The sequence below is a fragment of the Rutidosis leptorrhynchoides genome, chromosome 8 (genome assembly GCF_046630445.1).
Source record: "Rutidosis leptorrhynchoides isolate AG116_Rl617_1_P2 chromosome 8, CSIRO_AGI_Rlap_v1, whole genome shotgun sequence".
Classification (NCBI taxonomy): Eukaryota; Viridiplantae; Streptophyta; class Magnoliopsida; order Asterales; family Asteraceae; genus Rutidosis; species Rutidosis leptorrhynchoides.
In genome coordinates, this window is record NC_092340.1 from 357,006,833 (window position 1) to 357,028,984 (window position 22,152).

The window sequence follows — 22,152 nt, forward strand, 5'->3', positions numbered from 1 at the left end:
CTACACTCGCAAGTGTATAAAAATCATTCTATGATGAACACCTGGTAACCGACATTAACATAATGCATATAGAATATTCCCCGCATACTCGCAAGTATGTCATAAATTGGCAATCGCAATCACCATATAAATCGAAGTATTAACACATTCCAAATTCCAGAATGGGGTTTGTTAGGCCCATAGATTTATCTTTAGGATTCGCGTCAATTAGGGGTCATTTCCCTAATTCTTAGGCTACCAGACTTGAAGGGGCAATATTCGGTTTAATAATCCAACCATAGAATGTAGTTTCGCGTACTTGTGTCTATTTTGTAAAACATTTAGAAAGCTGCATGTATTCTCATCCCAAAAATATTAGATTTTAAAAATGGGACTATAACTCACTTTCACAGATTTTTACTTCGTCGGGAAGTAAGACTTGGCCACTGGTCGATTCACGAACCTATAACAAATATGTACATATATATCAAAGTATGTTCAAAATATATTTACAACATTTTTAATACGTTTTACTGTTTTAAGTTTATTAAGTCAGATGTCCTCGTTAGTAACCTACAACTAGTTGTCCACAGTTAGATGTACAGAAATAAATCGATATATATTATCTTGAATCAATCCACGACCCAGTGTATACACGTCTCAGGTTAGATCACAACTCAAAGTATATATATTTTTGGAATCAACCTCAACCCTGTATAGCTAACTCCAACATTACTGCATATAGAGTGTCTATGGTTGTTCCAAATAATATATATACATGGGTCGATATGATATGTAAAAACATTTGCATACGTGTCTATGGTATCCCAAGATTACATAATATATTAGAATACATGTATAATACAATATGAGTTAGCTAGGATATGATTAATATAGATTTGTTACCAATTTTCACATAGTTACAACAAGCAAAAAAATATCCAATCTTGTTTTACCCATAACTTCTTCATTTTAAATCCGTTTTGAGTGATTCAAGTTGCTATGGTTTCATATTGAACTTAAGTTTATGAATATAAACAGAAAAAGTATAAGTTTATAGTCGAAAATACAGGTTACAAGTCGTTTTTGTAAAGGTAGTCATTTCAGTCGAAAGAACGACTTCTAGATGACCATTTTGGAAAACATACTTCCACTTTGAGTTTAACCATGATTTTTGGATATAGTTTCATGTTCATAAGAAAAATCATTTTTCCAGAAGAACAACTTTTAAATCAAATTTTATCATAGTTTTTAATTAACTAACCCAAAACAGCCCGCTGTGTTACTACGACGGAGTATATCCAGTTTTACGGTGTTTTTTGTGTTTTCAGGTTTTAAATCATTAAGTTAGCATATCATATAGATATAGAACATGTGTTTAGTTGATTTTAAAAGTCAAGTTAGAAGGATTAACTTTTGTTTGCGAACAAGTTTAGAATTAACTAAACTATGTTCTAGTGATTACATGTTCAAATCTTCGAATAAGATAGTTATACATATATGAATCGAATGATGTTATGAACATCATTACTACCTCAAGTTTAGTAGGTAAACCTACTGGAAATGATGAAAAAATAACTTGAGCTTCAAAGGATCTTTGATGGCTTGGAAGTTCTTGAAATAGAATCATGACATAAAAACAAGTTCAAGTAAGATTATTACTCGAATTAAGATAGTTATAGTTATAGAAATTGAATCAAAGCTTGAATATGAATATTACCTTGATTTAGAAAGATAACCTACTGTAAATAACAAAGGTTTCTTGATCTTAGATGATTGCTTGGAATGGATTAGGAAACTTGGAAGTAAACTTGTAAACTTGGAAGTGTTCTTGATGTGTTCTTGAGTAATTGTTTTTATGATGATTATAGGTAATAATCAAAGCTTGTATTTGATTATTTTTGCTGGAAAAATAGTAACTTAGACGTTCATGGAAGAGTGTGTGTGTTTTGAGAGAGAATTGGGAAGAAAATTGGAAGTGAAATGGAGTAGGTGGTGAGTGGTGAAGGTGAGTGGGGTTAAAAGGAGTTCTTGTTTTTGTTTCCTTGCTCATAAGTCATGCTAGATGTTAAATGATGGTTCCCACATGGTTAGGTGACTCAAATGGGCTGTTAAGAGCTGATCATTGGAGTGTATATACTAATAGTAAATACAATTAGAAGCTGTGTATTGTACAAGTACAAATACGAGTAGAATTGTTGATGAAAATGAATGAGGATGTAATCGTAAGCATTTTGTTAAGTAGAAGTACTTGGATAAGTGTCTTGAAGTCTTTCAAAAGTGTATGAATACATATTAAAACACTACATGTATATACATTTTAACTGAGTCGTTAAATCATCGTTAGTCGTTACATGTAAATGTTGTTTTGAAACCTTTAAGTTAACGATCTTGTTAAATGTTGTTAACACATTATTTATTATATCTAATGAGATGTTAAATTATTATATTATCATGATATAATGATGTATTAATATATCTTAATATGATACATATACAGTTAAATGTCGTTACAACGATAATCGTTACATATATGTCTCGTTTCGAAATCCTTAAGTTAGTAGTCTTGTTTTTACATATGTAGTTCATTGTTATTATACTTAATGATATGTTTACTTATCATTTAACATGTTTATATATAGTGTATCAATATCTTAAAATGATTCATATGTAATTAGTAAGACGTTGTTATAACGATAATCGTTATATATACCGTTTTCAAGTTTCTTAATTCAATAGTCTCATTTTTATGTATATAACTCATTGTTAAAATACTTAATGAGGTACATACTTATCATAATATAATGATAACTATATATATATATCCATATGTATGTCATCATATAGTTTTTACAAGTTTTAACGTTCGTGAATCGCCGGTCAACTTGGGTGGTCAATTGTCTATATAAAACCTATTTCAATTAATCAAGTCTTAACAAGTTTGATTGCTTAACATGTTGGAAACACTTAATCATGTAAATATCAATTTCATTTAATATATATAAACATGGAAAAGTTCGGGTCACTACACCCCCCGCTTCCCTCCGATTGGTTACTTCCCCATTGATCCTGCTCATATATATATATATATATATATATATATATATATATATATATATATATATATATATATATATATATATATATATATATATATATATATATATCCCTTAATATATCATTTTTTGTCTTCGTTATTGCGTTTAATTTGTTTATCCCAACGAAGCGGGATCCCCACAATTCTTGTTATGTTCAATTAGAATGCTACAGGTGAGGTGCAAAAAGGCTTACTAACTTACTACATTAGCACTTTTAATTTGCTGTGAACATTGGTAAGTTATAGTTAATGGCTTTGCTTTACACTGTCAACAACTCGCTAAAACACTCGCCCACCTTAAGCAATTATCTGATGTGCCAGATCGTGGTGACGCTCTCAAACCAATGCGTGAGGCCATTTGTAACCTCATAAAGGCTATGTTTGACATAAACCGTTGCATTGATAAATTAAAGGAGCTCAATAATTGAAGTGGACGATAGAGATGAGTTTTTAGTAGGTGGTGTAAACGAGTTGATCACCGGGCTCAATAAGTTCAAGTTGGTTTGATATTTTGATGAGCTTTACAATACATGTTGAATGATATCGGCTCCAAAACTTTTAGGTATGCCTCTATGTAACCTTGAATAACTCGAAGTTTCAAGTATTTTCTGATAATCAATGTTGGTTTATATATTTTAGAATGTGTTATCTAAACGAAAATGTATCAGAACAACTAATAAATTAACCAGTTGCCCCTATAGCTCAGTGGTAGAGCGCCAGTCTTGTAAACTGGAGGTCTGTAGTTCGATCCTGCATGGGGGCATTTTTTTATCACAATTTTTAATAAAAGATAACGTTTATATGTTCTTATTATATACGGTGTATAAAATGAATGAAATCGTTGCTGTTTAAAATATGATACTCCGTATGTTACTTGTTTTTGTTGTAAGACGTTATATAGTCCTCATGAAATGTTGCAAGGTAAATCACTAATTTTTTTGTGTGTGTTTTTTTATCACTTTAATAAGACAAGAGTTAGACCAATCATCTCTTCTTTCCTCTACTAATTTTGAAGTCAAAGCTAGCAAAAAAGTTAAAAAGTTACTCTCTTTTTTTAGCAAACACACGTCATTTTTAAAGTTGTATATTTTAATATCACTCGGCAAGAAACTCTTTCTTTTTTTGAAAGGCAAAACAAAATATCATTAATTAAACATAAGGAGTACATGGGAGGTGGTGTTGAGAATACCACTTCCTTACAAATCGAGCAGGAACACTACAAAAACTAACAGCGCACCTCCAATTTATACTTTATGCAGAGTAAGCACCAAGCAATCAATTGGAGGAAAACAAACAGGATGATCTAAATTAAGACTAATTACACTAATTTAAATACACTTGGGGATTTACCAACCAAACATGCCATTCGAGCTTCTTATTCTTGAGTCTTCTTGAGATCCAATCAAAGCTTAGAATTTGGATTTCATTGAGCGCCGTCGGACCGACCCAAGATTTGTTCTTGAATACCTTTTCGTTTCGATTTTTTCAAATTAAATAACCCGTTGTCCACTCGACCGCTTGCCATATTTTTTCTCCGATGTCGGAAGTGTTGGTGTTGCAAGAACCCACGAAAGCCTCATTAACACTAAGGTTGTTGAAATTGCCCAAACCCCACCACCTATATACACGAGACCAAATGTCCAAGACCGAATTGCAAAAGATTAGCGAATGCTCAATAGTCTCAACGTCGTCATCACAAATCGGCAACGAACCGAGTGCAAATCTATCCCCCTTTTATCTTACTCTATTAGAGTTGGAAGTCTTTTTTTCAACAATCTCCAAATAAATATCTCGATCTTCTTGGGAACTAGATTGTTACGGATTGTTTCCGGGAGTCCTCTTCCATCGATCAAAAGTTTTTCTACAACGATTTCAGTCAGTTTTTTTGTGGTGAATTTTCCGCTTGAAGAAAGGTTCCATTTCCACGAATCATCCTCTTCCGACCAACTGTTAAAACCTGCAACCAAATTCGTTAGTTCTAGCAGCTCAGCAGCAACCCTTCCTTGTGGTTCTCGCCTCCATTGACCGAATAGTTTGTGTCCAGTATCAGTTAACTGAACACGGTCTGCAACAGACGCGTCGCCATCCAAATCTAGCCTGAACAATCTGTTGAACTTGTCTGCCAAACGAACATTTCCCAGCCATATATCCTTCCAAAACTTGGTTGAAACTCCGTTGCCCACTGCTTTGGTGAAAGAAGATTTGAAATCGATTCCAAGCTCTGAGAAGATAGAACATGCATTTATAATATTGGGCCACACATTCAACAAAGAAGCACACGATCTAGGTAGGGTTGAAGTAAAACCGCCACCTGGGACGTAGATGCTTTTTATAATTTTGACCCATAAAGAATCAGGTTCATTGTAGAACCTTGTGACGCCCCGTACAAAACCATCTTGTACGGATCATCAACAACAGGTCCATTACACGGTATAATACTATATGCTGTTTTAAAACAAGTTTTGCATTCATGAAAAGGTAACGTTTTTACCAACGTCAAATGTTTTACAAAAGATGACGTCTTTACCAACGTCAAATGTTTTACAAAAGATGTCGTGCTTCTACGAATAGAAAGCATTAACATAAGTACGTGACACAAAGGTCATTACAAAGCCATTGTTCAAATGTAACATAAGTTGTGAATGCAAAGTAAAAGTTTCATGATTGAGACATCTCTAAACAATGCAGCAGAAGTCTAACACAGCGAGTCTATAACAGCAAGTCTAACAGCGGAAACAACAACGTCTAAGCACCCGAGAAATAACATGCTTTAAAATGTCAACACGAATGTTGGTGAGCTATAGTTTGTTTGTATTCAGCAATGTCATGTAGACCACGAGATTTCATATTCAAAACAGTATGAAAAGTATATGCTTGTCCGTGGGCACCCGGTAACTAACTTAACGTAAAATAAATATCACCCCCTAAAAGTACACTTGGCGAGTGCGTATGATCTCTAAGTATTAAACACCCGTTAAATGCTAGCGCGACTAGCCCGAGTGGGGATGTCAAACCCTATGGATCCATATCTAATATTCGCGTTCACCGGTTCAAAAACCAATGATTAAACGTTACCGTGCTAAGGGGAATCTTTGTGCCGTTATATCACCCACACATATATAAAGTTTAAGTACTCGTGTCTAGTATGTAAAAACATAAAAAAGCGCATGTATTCTCAGTCCCAAAAATAGTTAAAGTAAAAAGGGAGCTATAACTCACAGTGAATGTGCGGTAAAATCGATACGAAAAGTATGCAAGTAGTAAGTCGGTCCGAAAGGTCCTCAACCTAAGTCAAAGGTTACTAAGTCGGTAAATTGTCCCCAAAAGTTTAAAAGTAAAAAAGTTAAGTCTTAAGTATCATCATCATCATTCGTAAAAGATAAAGTAAGTTTTCAACAAGAATAGAGATCGAAACAAAGGGCTGACTTTGGACAGCTGCTACGACCTCTATACAAACTGAAATGACGCGCGGCCAGTGGCCAAGGCTCCGTTTGTGAGTCCTCTTACCGCTGTCCAATTTTCAGATCCTAACTCGATGTCATTTGACCGTGGCGATGGTTCAAGCGCGAGTAGGTCAGAAATTTCAGCACGTCGTTACGAAGGCGTAGTGATTTTCAGAAGGCTATAAATCCTAAATCCTATATCGGATTTAGGCGAGTCTTAAACGAAAAGTCATCTACTCGAACCGAACTATCTTAAAATAAATTTTCCAGAAGTCCCAGGAGTCTGGTCAGACCCCGAAAAACAGAAAACAAGTGCTCCGGTGGGTTTCTTGGTGCTTGACGCTCATCACGGTTCTCATCCTTGATGCGTATAAGCCTCAAGTGTACAACTCTTGATGTTTTAGCATCACTTTGACCAAGTTTCAACCATCAACACACAATGTCAAGACTAAGAAGATATACAACTCACTTAAGAGTTTTAGAAGGACGATGAACCAAGGTTACATCATGTTCTTAGTCTTAACACAAATACAAGTTCTATTCAAGACTAAAGCTACAAACTTTGATTCAAATCAACAAGACCTTAAGTCACATAACTTAGATCAAACAAAGTAATGAAACCCTAAGCTGGAAAGCTTGGATCCCTTAACAATAATTATGAGATTTCAAAGCTAGAAAGCTTGAATCTTTTATGTCCTTGAAGATCTTCAGAGTAAAAAGCTAGATCTTCAAGTTTCATGAAGATCATAAACACAAGTTTTGATCTTTTAACAAAATAAGGTGATCTTAAGCTATAAAGCTTAGATCCATCAAATTAATGAAGATCCAAAGCTAGAAAGCTTGAATCTTTTATGTTCTTGAAGATCTTTAAAGCAAAAGGTTAGATCTTCAAGTTTCATGAAGATCATAAACACAAATTTTGATTTTTTAACAAAATAAAGAGATCATAAGCTAGAAAACTTAGATCCAACAAAGTAATGAAGATTCAAAACTAGAAAGCTTGAATCTTTCATGTTCTTGAAGGATTCAAATCAAAGTTTGAATCTACAAGATATAACAAGATCAAAAAGCTAAAAAGCTTGATCTCATGATGATGATGATGATGTCGTGTTTAAGAAGAGAAGAAGAAGAAGAATAAAATTTTAAGAACTTACAATTTTAGTGTGATAAAGACTAGAGAGAAAATTAGAGAGCAAGTGTGCGTAAAATGAGAATGAGATCAAGTGTGAAATGAAAGAATAAGGCTTGTATTTATAGTGGTGGAGGTGGTGCTTTGTGTCTCCAAAATCGTAGGCCAAGGGGGAACAAGGGGGACAACTTTTTGCTTTTTGCATGGTGGTGGTCTAAAGGTGGTGCTTGTTGTTGGGATCTCATGCAACATATGTAGTAATGGTTAACAAAAATGCTAGTATGTTGGCTCATCTTAATGGGTTTTTGTCCTACATCTTAATAGATCATAAATCCATTAAAGTTGGGCTAATTCAATGATCCATTAACTAGAGTAGGGTGGGCCTAAGTCCATTAAGGTAAAAAGTCCAATAAGACTAACTAGTGTGCATTAGTAAATTACTAAGCGTAATTAAGCAACCAATCAGCCAAGTAATTGTCATTAGAAAATAACAATTAGTTTTACGTAGTCATAATATTCCCATTACGACAAAAGTTTAACGTGTACAAAGTACGTAGCTCGTTCAAAACGACAAGTGACACTAACGGTTGTAAAAGCATTTGAGGATCAAGTTAAGTGATTAAACACTTAATAGCACGTTTTAAGACATTAACGAAAGTAATTAATCATGAATAAAGATCCCAGAGCATAAACTAGCTCAGTACGCACAAATACGCAGTTTCGTGAAAGTATAGAGCACAAAAATATAAGTCTAAAAAGTCGGGTCGTTACAAACCTCCACCACCATTTCCCGGATAAGGCTAAATTTTTACATTTAAGGGAACCGCTACTAAGTCCACCATCCGAGAATGGAAGAATAACACGGTCCCATTTGACCCAAGAAATCTTTTTACCCACCTATAATCCCCTCAAAAAAAAATTCTCCTCACACTCTCTAATTCTTTAAGGATACAGGGCGGGGCACGGAAGATCGAAAAGTAATATAAAGGGAGACTAGCGAGGACCGATTTGACAAGTGTTAAACGTCCACCGAAGGAGATCGTACGTGCTTTCCATTCCGAAAGTTTGAGTTTAAATTTATCCATAACAACCTTCCAATCACTATTCTTTTTTATCTTAGTACTGATAGGAAACCCGAGATATTTGAACGGGAATGAGCCCATGTCGCAACCAATGTCATCAGCTAAAACTTTTACCTCATCATTTGGGATCCCGACGCCTAATAAATTACTTTTTCTCATGTTGATTTTTAAGCCCGAGGCAAGCTCAAAGCATTTAAGGAGATGTAACAGGCTTTTCAAATTTTCACGAACATATTCACCGAAAAATATTGTGTCATCAGCATACTGGAGGTGTGAGACCGTGATGTTGTCGTTACCTACTTTTACACCATTAAAAAGTCTCTTCTCAACAGCGGTTTTCGTGAGTATATTAAGGCCTTCGGTAGCGAGGATAAAAAGAAACAAAGATAGTGGGTCACCTTGTCTCACGCCCCTTCCCATTTTGAATTCTTCTGTTGGAGAGCCGTTCACAAGAATCGAAATTGAAGCTGACTTGAGGCATGACATTATCCACTTACACCATTTATTTCCGAAACCCATACAAGTCATTACTTCACTCAAAAAGTCCCATAAAATAAATGGTCGGTTAATTATTTAGTCTTTTTAGTCATATTATATGTGCCTGACCCATAAAATAAATGGTCGGTTAATTATTTATTGTATTTATATTTATATCAGCTTTTATGAATAAGGTTTTAGTCGAATGTGGTAAAGATGAATCAAAATGCAAATTTGAGTCACAACATAATAATTTTATAAACTAGTGACCTTCAAAGGTAAAATGATAAATCGTGTATGGTTGTGTTATATCTCTCATTTATTAGGTGATAATTATAATTATATTATTGTTATAATTCAGTAGGCTTATAACTACCTTTAGTGGTTTGATTCTTGATGTTATAATTCAGTAGGCTTATAACTACCTTTAGTGATTTGATTCTTGATTAAGAATACTAATAATGAAGTGTAAGAACAAAGATGATAATGGAGAGAAAGAAAGAAACACTTTGTAAGTGTGAGAAATGGTGCAAGTTTAATGCTTGCATTCATGGCTATTTATAGTAAAAATATCACAAGTTTAGGTAATACAATAATATTACTTTTGTGTATCAATAATTGACTATCCATATATATATATATATTTATATATTATAACACTCCCCCTTGGATAGCAATTTTGTTTGTTGAAGATCAACTGTAAGTTACTGCCTCGTTAAAAACCTTGCTAAAGAAAACCCAGTGGGAAAAACTTTAGCTAAGGGAAAAAGAGTGCAGCATGGAGTTGACTCCCCCTCAAGTAGACATCGCTTCGGTTGTTACATCTTTTGAACATGTCTCATGCCAATGTTATGAACGTGTGTTCTGAAAATAGCAGTTGGAAGTGCTTTCGTGAAAAGATCAGCAGAGTTTTTGCTGGATTGAACATATCTCATTTCAATCTCGTTGTCCTTAATGAGATTTTGAGTGTATGAGAAGAATCTAGGAGGTATGTGTTTGGTTCGGTCACTTTTGATATACCCTTCTTTCATCTGTGCTATGCAAGCTGCATTATCTTCATAGATAATTGTTGGACTTTTATCGCGTTCTAGTCCACAAGAATCAGTAATGATTTGTGTCATTGATCTCAACCAAAAACATTCCCGAGTAGCTTCATGTAATGTAATCACTTCGGCATGATTTGATGATGTAGCAACAAGTGTTTGTTTTTGAGAACGCCATGATATTGCAGTACCTCCATTTAGTAATACATTTCCAGTTTGAGATTTAGCTTTATGTGGTTCAGATAAATAACCTGCATTAGCATAACCAACCAAATCTTGTTTTGATTCGTTAGAATAAAATAATCCTAAATCAGTAGTTCCTCGAAGGTATCGAAATATGTGTTTGATCCCATTCCAGTGTCTTTTGGTAGGAGCAGAGCTGAACCTTGCCAACAAATTAACTGCAAAAGAAATGTCAGGTCTTGTACAATTTGTAAGATACATAAGAGCTCCAATTGCACTAAGATATGGTACTTCTGGCCCAAGAATATCTTCATGATCTTCACATGGACGAAATGGATCAGTTTCAACATTGAGTGATCTAACAACCATAGGAGTACTTAATGGTTTTGCCTTGTCCATATTGAAACGTTTCAAAATCTTTTCAGTATATGTTGTTTGATGTACAAGTAAATCATTAGGCATATGCTCAATTTGTAAACCAAGGCAATACTTGGTTTTTCCGAGATCTTTCATTTCAAATTCTTTCTTTAGAAGTTGAATGGCTTCATAGATCTCTTTATTTATACCTATGATGTTAAGATCATCAACATAAACAGCTATGATCACATATCCAGATGTTGTTTTCTTAATGAAAACACAAGGGCAAGTAAGGTTATTTGTATACCCTTTGCTTATCAAGTAATCACTTAATCGGTTATACCACATACGTCCTGATTGTTTTAACCCATATAAAGATCTTTGTAATTTAATCGAATACATTTCTTTAGGTTTTGCATTTGATGCTTCTGGTACCTTAAATCCTTCAGGTATCTTCATATATATATATATATCACTATCAAGTGATCCATATAGGTAAGCAGTCACAACATCCATGAGATGCATTTCTAAATTTTTAGAAACTGCCAGGCTGATTAAGTACCTAAAAGTAATTGCATCCATAACAAGGGAATAAGTTTCTTCATAATCAATTCCCGGTCTTTGAGAAAAACCTTGAGCTACAAGTCTAGCTTTATACCTTGTAACTTCATTTTTCTCATTTCTTTTTCGGACAAAAATCCATCTGTATCCTACAGGTTTCACATCTTTAGGAGTGAGAATGATGGATTCGAAAACTTTTCTTTTATTGAGTGATTCTAATTCAGCTCGTATTCCTTCTTTCCATTGAGCTCAATCATGTCTATTTTGACATTCAACCATAGATGTTGGTTCTAGATCATCATCATTATTCATGATGTCATATGCAACATTAAATGAAAATTTCTCATCAAGATTTTTCATTTCATTTCGGTTCCATAATATTTTTGAATATGCATAATTGATTGCAATTTTTGTATTGACATCATCAATCTCCTCTGCAGTAGGAGTACTGATTTGTGATTCTTCTTGAACACTTTCTTTTACTTCATTATCAGCTGATTTTCTTTTTCGAGGATTTTTATCCTTTGAACCAATTGGTCTTCCACGTTTCTGACATGGCAAAGATTCATGAGTGACGTTATTGCCAGCTTTTGGAATTTCAATTCGAGCTGGAGTATTTACTGCTGGTATATATGATTTTGTCACCGTTTTTGTATCTGTAAATGCATCAGGCAATTGATTTGCAAGTTCTTGTATATGCATTATCTTTTGAACTTTTGTCTCGCATTCTTTTGTGCGAGGATCAAGATACTTTAATTGAGGTTCACACCATGAAACATCATTTTCTTTATTTTTCATTTCTCCCCCTAATCTAGGGAACAATGTTTCATTAAAATGACAATCAGCAAAACGTGCTGTAAAAACGTCACCTGTCATAGGTTCAATATACCTTAATATTGAAGATGTTTCATATCCAACATATATTCCCAACCTCCTTTGAGGACCCATTTTTGTACGTTGTGGTGTCGCAATTGGAACATACACTGCACAACCAAATGTTCTAAGATGGGAAATATTTGGCTCTTGACCAAAAGCAAGTTGTAGGGGGGAATATTTATGACTTGCACTTGGTCTGATGCGAATCAATGCAGCAGCATGTAAAATTGCATGACCCCATATAGATACAGGGAGTTTTGTTCTCATTATCAATGGTCTAGCGATTAACTGTAAACGTTTAATCAATGACTCGGCTAAACCATTTTGTGTATGCACATGAGCAACAGAATGTTCAACAACAATTCCTATAGACAAGCAATAGTCATTAAATGCTTGAGATGTAAATTCGCCAGCATTATCAAGTCTCACCCTTTTAATGGTGTAATCAGGAAAATGAGCTCTCAATTTAATAATTTGGGCAAGAAATTTCGCAAATGCCACATTACGGCTTGATAACAGACAAACATGAGACCATCTGCTAGATGCGTCTATTAGAACCATGAAATATCTAAATGGTCCACATGGTGGATGAATTGGTCCACATATATCACCTTGAATTCTTTCAAAAAACATTGGTGATTCTTTCTCAACCTTAAGTGGTGAGGGTCTAGTTATCAATTTTCCAAGAGAGCAAGATGTACATGGAACCATTGTATCATGATGGATTTTTCTATCCTTTAGTGGATGTCCATGAGTACATTCAATAATCCTTTTCATCATTGTTGATCCTGGATGGCCTAATCTGTTATGCCATAAACTGAATACACCAGGATCAATATATTTTTCGTTAACTACCATATGTATTTCTGGTACATTTATATGTGTATAATGTAATCCAGAACTAAGTCTTGGCAGTTTTTCAACCACATGACTTGTCAGTGATACTTAAATATTTCTCATTTTCTGTTGTCACTGACTGATAATCATACCCGTTAAGGTATATGTCGGAGAAACTCAATAAATTTCTGCTTGACTTGGGAGAAAATAAGGCATCATTTATTAAAAATTTTGTACCATTTGGTAGTATGAAATTTGCCTTTCCTATCCCTTTTATCAAGTTAGCAGGTCCTGATATTGTATGTATAGTTCCTTCCGTTGGTTTTAGATCAATAAAATATTTCTCGAATTTAAGTATAGTGTGTGTAGTTCCACTGTCTGCTATACAGAGATCTCCACCACTTGATTGATGTTGTATTCCAGCAAAATTCATATTGAACTTCATATATAAGAAATAAATAGTGAGTACATTAATATTACACAATATTTTACACGCAAATAGATAGTACTGAAACATTTAGCAAACATAATGACAAAGACAGACGATATTAAATCGTTTATTTTTCGAAAGACACACAACTTAAACATTCAAGAAATCTTCATATAAATCAGATGGTTTCTCAGTGACTGTTGGATCGACGTTATCCACAAAGTTTACTTCCTTTTCTTTATCTTTCAGCGAATCCTGATACATCTTAACAAGATGTTTAGATGTTCGGCAAGTATTAGCCCAGTGACCCATTCTACCACATCTGTAGCAAGATTCTTCAGAATTTTTAGAAGAATTTTCTTCAACATCTTGTTTAGTGGGCTTGTTTTGTGGTTGATATTTATATTTTCGTGGATTATTATTTCTTTGACCACCACGGCCACGACCACGACCACGTCCTCGCCCATTACCATTACCATAAGGATGGTTTCTACCATAGTTATGGCTTTTGGCATGATGATGGTGATGGTTATTATAACCACGACCTTGCCCGCGTCCTTGTCCCTGTTTATAATTATTTGCAGTATTTGCTTCAGGGATTGCAAGTGTACCAGTAGGACGGGATTGCTGATTTTTCATTAATAGCTCATCATTTTGCTCTGCAACTAAGAGATATGAATTAAGTTCAGGATATGTTTTGAACTTTAGCATTCTCAAATTTCTTTGCACTGTGATGTTTGCAGCATTCATTGTGGAGAAAGTTTTCTCCATCATGTCTGCATCACTTATTTCATGTCCACAGAATTTAAGTTGTGAACATGTATTATGCAGAGCTGAGCTATATTCATTTACTTTCTTAAAGTCTTAGAACCTTAATGTTCTCCATTGTTCCATAGCAGCTGGAAGTAAAATTTCTCTTTGATTATTGAATCTGCTTTTGAGACCTTCCCATAAAACATGGGGATCTTCTACAGTCACATAATTATTTTGTAAGCATTCGTCAATATGTTGATGAATAAAGCAACATGCCGTTGCTTGTTCTTTTTCAGAACAAGTGTTGTTTTCATTTATGGCTTCAAGAATGCCCATTGATTTAAGATGCATTTTTACTTTTATAACCCATGGCATGTAGTTGTTTCCAGTTGATTCTAAAGGAGTAAATTTAAGTTTTTCCAGATTCGACATTTTCTATTAAAACAAACAACATGATAAATTATAGTCACTTTATATTCATAAGTATATAAACATTAAACATAAATTTAATATAACATAAATGATAAGTAGGTGACAGTGTCGACCATATGTAAGCAATCATTAATAAATGTTATATAACATAAATATAAATATTAGTAAACATAAATGATAATTAGGCGACAGTGTCGGCCATATAAATGTTAGATAATAGAAATATAAATGTTAGTAACATAAATGATAATTAGGCGACAGTGTCGGCCATATAAATGTTAGATAATTGAAATATAAATGTTAGTAACATAAATGATAATTAGACGACAGTGTCGACCATATATTATTCAGGTGGTATAACCGACCATATATCATTTAGGTGGCAGAGCCAACCATAATTAGTATTAAGATTATCGTGCTGATAACGTGTTATAATTCAGTAGGCTTATAACTACCTTTAGTGGTTTGATTCTTGATGTTATAATTCAGTATGCTTATAACTACCTTTAGTGATTTGATTCTTGATTAAGAATACTAATAATGAAGTGTAAGAACAAAGATGATAATGGAGAGAAAGAAAGAAACACTTTGTAAGTGTGAGAAATGGTGCAAGTTTAATGCTTGCATTCATGGCTATTTATAGTAAAAATATCACAAGTTTAGGTAATACAATAATATTACTTTTGTGTATCAATAATTGACTATCCATTTATATATATATTTATATATTATAACAATTATATGTGTTGTTAATTAGTTTCAACTTTCAAGTGGTATATATACAAATTTAAATGACAACTCATGTTTCTGGATCAGGGTTCAATATAATTCAATAATTACATGTTTACATTGTAATTCACTAAATCCAGAATTTGTGGCTTGGAAATAAGAATTCGTACATGCAAATTGCAAATATTTAAGGTTTGTTGACCTATGAAATTGTTGTCACATTACAACTTGCTCAATATTTGTATATTTGTGTTCAACATTGTGCACTTCATTTAGTTTCTTTTCATTTTCTTTTTTTTTTCATTTTTTTTTTTTTTTTGCCTACGCATTCCATATGCTATATGTCAATATGACTCAAACGCATCACGGTCTCATTAATTTTTAGGCTCCTGTACCAGACATAAAAAAACTTTTAAACATTAATTATTTTTGGATTAATCTAGTATCCAATTCGCTTTTCGTATCGACTAATTATATGACAATCACTTGTTTCACAAGTTTTCCGGAGTCATCAACAACAAAAGTTATACATCTACAAATATAATAATAATAATAATAATAATAATAATAATAATAATAATAATAATAATAATAATAATAATAATAATAATAATATCAACAAAGCTATCAATATTAATAACTTTTGTTCCTGGTTCGCAAATTATTTTTAAAAGAATATTAATAAATGAATATAGTTATATAGAATTTACAAAAGTTGGGATTCATAAAGATTTTCGAGCATTGTGCGACCGCACACTTGCACATATTTAAAGACGTTCTTACATATATGTTGCGTTCTTTCTTTGTGATCATTTATTAAAAAAACTATAATAACTATAATAATATGCTAATCATTGTATGTGAAAATGGATTTACCATATCCAAGCCCATGAATTACTCATATTATTGATTAGTCCAATTCATTGTCTTATATTTTAATCATTTCATTCCATATTAATTGTCTTTAGAAAAACAAAAACACACCGTTTATGTTATAAAAAGATATGGATTTGATTCAGCCTTTAGATCTTCTATGTATGAGATTTCGTTTGGCAACGTCTATGTTATAAAAAATTAAACTAGGGATAATTAGAAAATGAATTTGATGTTTTGCCGCGATTGGGTTTAGGGTTTATGGGAACCCATTGTTGACGATGGCCAGGGCAAGGGTGATTAGGGTTTCCAAAACTATTAGGATTTCCGAATCAAAGGATTATGTCTCTTGTAAACAGATTATGTGTGTTCATAGATTTATTATCTTTTCGCCTTCTCTCGACCAAAATCCAATCAGCATCATCGTCGATCTCTGAGCAAACTGCATATATAAAGAATAGATACATCTTGGATGGAATCTTGGTTGCAAATGAGGCTTTACATGACATAAAAGCTTCAAAAAGAAAGGGTTTTCTATTTATGGTTGATTTTGAGAAAGCATTTGATAGCATCAATTAGTCCTTCTTTATGGATATAATAGAACCGATGGGTTTTGGCACGCGTTGGAGGAAGTGGATTAAATCTTGTGTCTCTTCGGCCTCAATTTCCATATTGTTCAATGGTTGGCCTACCAACGAATTTAATCTTCAAAGGGGGGGGGGGGGGGGTTCGTCAAAGGGATCCGTTATCTCCGTATCTTTTTATTATGGTAGCCGAAGGTCTTAACAATCTCACAAAATCTGCGGCTACAAGAAACAAATTTGTGGATATTGAAATAGGGCACGAAAATGTTCGTCTTACCTATCTCCAGTATGCGGACGACACCCTATTTTTTGGTGAATGGAATAGGATGAATGCACACAATTTATTGAAAATACTTACATGCTTTGAAGCGACATCGGGACTAAAAATAAATTTTCACAAAAGTTGTGTATATGGATTAGGGGTACCAAAAACTAATACGGATGTGATGACAGCTTGGTTAGGGTGTTTAGCAGGTTCTCTTCCCATAACGTATCTAGGCATTCCCATCGGCTCTTCCATGAAAAAAGCAAAGGAATGGGATTCAGTGTTCGAAAAGTTCCAAAAAAAAGGGCTTGCGGATTGGAAGGCTAGATAGCTATCATACGGAGGAAGGCTCACTCTTATTAAAATCGGTATTATCTAGCATACCTCTTTATTTCTTTTCATTTTTTCCGGCCCCCTCATGTATTATCAAAAAACTTGAAAGTTCGATAGGTCGTTTTTTTTTTTGGCGGATCTAGCGAGGTATCGAAAATGACTTGGGTTAAATGGGATACTTGCTTATTGCCCCATGAATATGGGGGTCTCGATATTGGTCTATTTGAATTAAAGAACCGAGCTATACTGAAAAAATGGTGGTGGAGGTTTAAAAAAGAAAATAACTCCCTTTAGGTACGTGTAATAAAAAGTATTTATGAGGCGGAGAGGGGTTTAATTGAGTCATATTCTCCCCTTGCGGGTCACCGTTCATCAACTTGGTCTTATATTTTAAAAGTGGGTAAATATCAAATAAATTCAAACCCTCTGTTTATCCACTCCTTCAAAAAAGGATTGTGGATGGCTCTCTAACTAGTTTTTGGGATGAAACTTGGTTTGGAGATTTTTTACTTAAAGATAAATTTAATAGACTTTACCGGCTCGATTTAAACCTAAAACGCAACCATTTTTGACCGGGTACGTTGGATGGACAATGGCATTCATACTGATTGGTGTTGATTTCGTAGTATCTCGGAGAGATTACCTGTGACGACCCGGAAATTTCCGACTAAATTTAAACTTTATCTTTATATTATTCTGACACGATAAGCAATGTTTGTTAAGTTAAATCTCAAGGATTTTAAACTATGTTTATACATTCATTTAAACCTCGACCAAATTCCAATGATTCACGAACCATTAAATGAACATATATGAATATGTATGTATATGTGTATATGTTATAAATTGAAAATGTCAACAAAGTATTTAAACGTATAATGCTTTATATGAACGTATTTGTTTCAATATGATTATCGACGAAATTAAAAAATATATATATTAAATGATTGAATTATCAGAAACTTTGAATTATGATTACAAGTCTCTGTTGAGAGGTCCACTATGATTTGAGAAAATCTATTCCTCTTAACGATATTCGAAATAATTTGTAAATAATTTGTAAAGCTATTTATAAATAAAAATAAAAAGTGTCATTTACGAAAGTTAGACAAAAGCTAGTGGAGAATTGGTTTTCATAATATTCTATTAATCTATTTTCAAACGTACAAAAACGTTTTCAGTTTAAAAAGAACTTTATTATTAAAACATATATAACTTTTATAAATATCTAGAATCACTTTTGACAACTCATTACTTAACCAGTATAATAAATATAACGATATTTATATTTTATTTCATTAAATATATATAATGATTTAAATTAATATTATATATATACGCGTATTATACATACATAGTTTTTATACTTTTACTATACTTTAACTTTACCTTTACTTTACTTTTACTTTACTTTAACTTTAATAATTCACTTAAATTCATACTTTAATAATTCACTTTAATAATTCATACTTTAATAATTCACTTTAATAATTCATACTTTAATAATTCACTTTAATAATTCATACTTTAATAATTTACTTTAATAATTCATACTTTAATAATTTACTTTAATAATTCATACTTTAATAATTCACTTTAATAATTCATACTTTAATAATTCAAAAATCTATTATAAATAGAATTCAATAGGTTTCATTATTTCATAGAAACTTGAAAATATATTTCTCTAAACTCTCTCAATCGATTTACATATATATATATATATATATATATATATATATTTGCTCTATATTATTTCAAGATATTATTAGTATACATAAAATATTACGACAGAGTGATGTCCGAGTGATTTCAAAATAGTTTTTTGAGTGAGTCGAAGCTAAGGAAATTATGGGTTATAGCTATGGAGGTGATGGGTATGGTTCATGGGTATGCTCGTGAGGTCAATCTAGTGTCTATCATCTCTGTTTCGTCTACGTACTTTCCTGCAATATTGAATCTCAATATTGATACGTGAGCATTCATAACTTAACTTTTATATTTCAATAGTGTATCCCTGACTAGTGCTCGAGTATATAGGATTATGCATGCTTGTACATTCGATATTGTGCTTAGATAGGTTTGTTGAATCCTGAATTAGATACATATGCTACTGAGATAGGGTATATGATATGCATGTCATTGGAAAGCTAGCGAAAAATTAAGAACTTTTCATTTAGATATCGAATGGTTTCGATGAACGGATTAGAAGTTATAGTCAACTGAATTTTAGTATTATTGTTAAAATGATTATTATTACAGAAATAAATCGATAAATATTATCTTGAATCAATCCACGACCCAGTGTATACGTATCTCAGTATTGATCACAACTCAAACTATATATATTTTGGAATCAACCTCAACCCTGTATAGCTAACTCCAACATTCACATATAGAGTGTCTATGGTTGTTCCGAAATATATATAGATGTGTCGACATGATAGGTCGAAACATTGTATACGTGTCTATGGTATCTCAAGATTACATAATATACAATACAAGTTGATTAAGTTATGGTTGGAATAGATTTGTTACCAATTTTCACGTAGCTAAAATGAGAAAAATTATCCAATCTTGTTTTACCCATAACTTCTTCATTTTAAATCCGTTTTGAGTGAATCAAATTGCTATGGTTTCATATTGAACTCTATTTTATGAATCTAAACAGAAAAAGTATAGGTTTATAGTCGGAAAAATAAGTTACAAGTCGTTTTTGTAAAGGTAGTCATTTCAGTCGAAAGAACGACGTCTAGATGACCATTTTAGAAAACATACTTCCACTTTGAGTTTAACCATAATTTTTGGATATAGTTTCATGTTCATAATAAAAATCATTTTCTCAGAATAAAAACTTTTAAATCAAAGTTTATCATAGTTTTTAATTAACTAACCCAAAACAGCCCGCGGTGTTACTACGACGGCGTAAATCCGGTTTTACGGTGTTTTTCGTGTTTCCAGGTTTTAAATCATTAAGTTAGCATATCATATAAATCAAAGTTTATCATAGTTTTATATGTATGAATTGAATGATGTTATGAACATCATTACTACCTTAAGTTCCTTGGATAAACCTACTGGAAAAGAGAAAAATGGATCTAGCTTCAACGGATCCTTGGATGGCTCGAAGTTCTTGAAGCAGAATCATGACACGAAAACAAGTTCAAGTAAGATCATCACTCGAAATAAGATTGTTATAGTTATAGAAGTTGAACCAAAGTTTGAATATGATTATTACCTTGTATTAGAATGATAACCTACTGTAAGAAACAAAGATTTCTTAAGGTTGGATGATCACCTTACAAGATTGAAAGTGAGCTAGCAAACTTGAAAGTATTCTTGATTTTATGTAACTAGAACTTGTAGAATTTATGAAGAACACTTAGAACTTGAAGATAGAACTTGAGAGAGATCAATTAGATGAAGAAAATTGAAGAATGAAAGTGTTTGTAGGTGTTTTTGGTCGTTGGTGTATGGATTAGATATAAAGGATATGTAATTTTGTTTTCATGTAAATAAGTCATGAATGATTACTCATATTTTGTAATTTTATGAGATATTTCATGCTAGTTGCCAAATGATGGTTCTCACATGTGTTAGGTGACTCACATGGGCTGCTAAGAGCTGATCATTGGAGTGTATATACCAATAGTACATACATCTAAAAGCTGTGTATTGTACGAGTACGAATACGGGTGCATACAAGTAGAATTGTTGATGAAACTGAACGAGGATGTAATTGTAAGCATTTTTGTTAAGTAGAAGTATTTTGATAAGTGTATTGAAGTCTTTCAAAAGTGTATAAATACATATTAAAACACTACATGTATATACATTTTAACTGAGTCGTTAAGTCATCGTTAGTCGTTACATGTAAGTGTTGTTTTGAAACCTTTAGGTTAACGATCCTGATAAATGTTGTTAACCCAATGTTTATAATATCAAATGAGATTTTAAATTATTATATTATAATGATATTATCTTGTATGAATATCTCTTAATATGATATATATACATTAAATGTCTTTACAACGATAATCGTTACATATATGTCTCGTTTAAAAATCATTAAGTTAGTAGTCTTGTTTTTACATATGTAGTTCATTGTTAATATACTTAATGATATGTTTACTTATCATAGTATCATGTTAACTATATATATATATATCCATATATATGTCATCATATAGTTTTTACAAGTTTTAACGTTCGTGAATCACCGGTCAACTTGGGTGGTCAATTGTCTATATGAAACATATTTCAATTAATCAAGTCTTAACAAGTTTGATTGCTTAACATGTTGGAAACATTTAATCATGTAAATATCAATCTCAATTAATATATATAAACATGGAAAAGTTCGGGTCACTACATCCGTGTTAGATCCTTTGATATTTATTACCAAATATAATTTTTCAATCTCTTTCCAAAATAGACAGTTTTGTCACAGCTTCAGCAAATCACCTTCATTTGTTTATACGAATAAACCTTATTAAAACAATTACCCCTTCATCATTGTTACCGAGGAACCTTTCATATCTCGCCACCTTAGCAATAAACTTACCAACAACTTCAATTATCTTTGACTTTTCGAAAAATCATTATATTTATTGAAATCACATCATTTACTCATTCGCATCTTGTAACGAGAATTGTCATACGAATCATCGGAAAACAGTAACCAGTATT

General features: G+C 32.6%; 1 protein-coding gene and 1 non-coding gene across 2 annotated transcripts; one reads left to right on the forward strand and one right to left on the reverse strand.

Moving 5' to 3' along the window:
- The first annotated feature begins 3,767 nt into the window (after window positions 1–3,767).
- On the forward strand, window positions 3,768–3,839 carry TRNAT-UGU (transfer RNA threonine (anticodon UGU)). The gene has a single exon. It is a non-coding gene; the product is annotated as a tRNA-Thr (tRNA).
- Window positions 3,840–4,815: 976 nt separating this feature from the next.
- Window positions 4,816–9,216, reverse strand: LOC139864654 (uncharacterized). Its single transcript, XM_071853230.1, has 3 exons — window positions 8,740–9,216; window positions 8,424–8,545; window positions 4,816–5,401 (listed from the first exon to the last, which is right to left on the reverse strand). Exons 1-3 carry the CDS (start codon window positions 9,214–9,216, stop codon window positions 4,816–4,818), a joined length of 1,185 nt encoding a protein of 394 aa, XP_071709331.1.
- Window positions 9,217–22,152: the final 12,936 nt, after the last annotated feature.

What these genes read in the sequence shown, in the direction of transcription:
- LOC139864654 (XM_071853230.1), bottom strand. Translation starts at nt 9,216, where the DNA reads ATGTCATGCCTCAAGTCAGCTTCAATTTCGATTCTTGTGAACGGCTCT. An exon ending in AAAAGAATAGTGATTGGAAG is followed by an intron (nt 8,546 to 8,739) that starts GTTGTTATGGAT and finishes AGGGGATTATAG; the next exon opens with GTGGGTAAAAAGATTTCTTG. An exon ending in TCCGGGAAATGGTGGTGGAG is followed by an intron (nt 5,402 to 8,423) that starts GTTTGTAACGAC and finishes AATTATAAAAAG; the next exon opens with CATCTACGTCCCAGGTGGCG.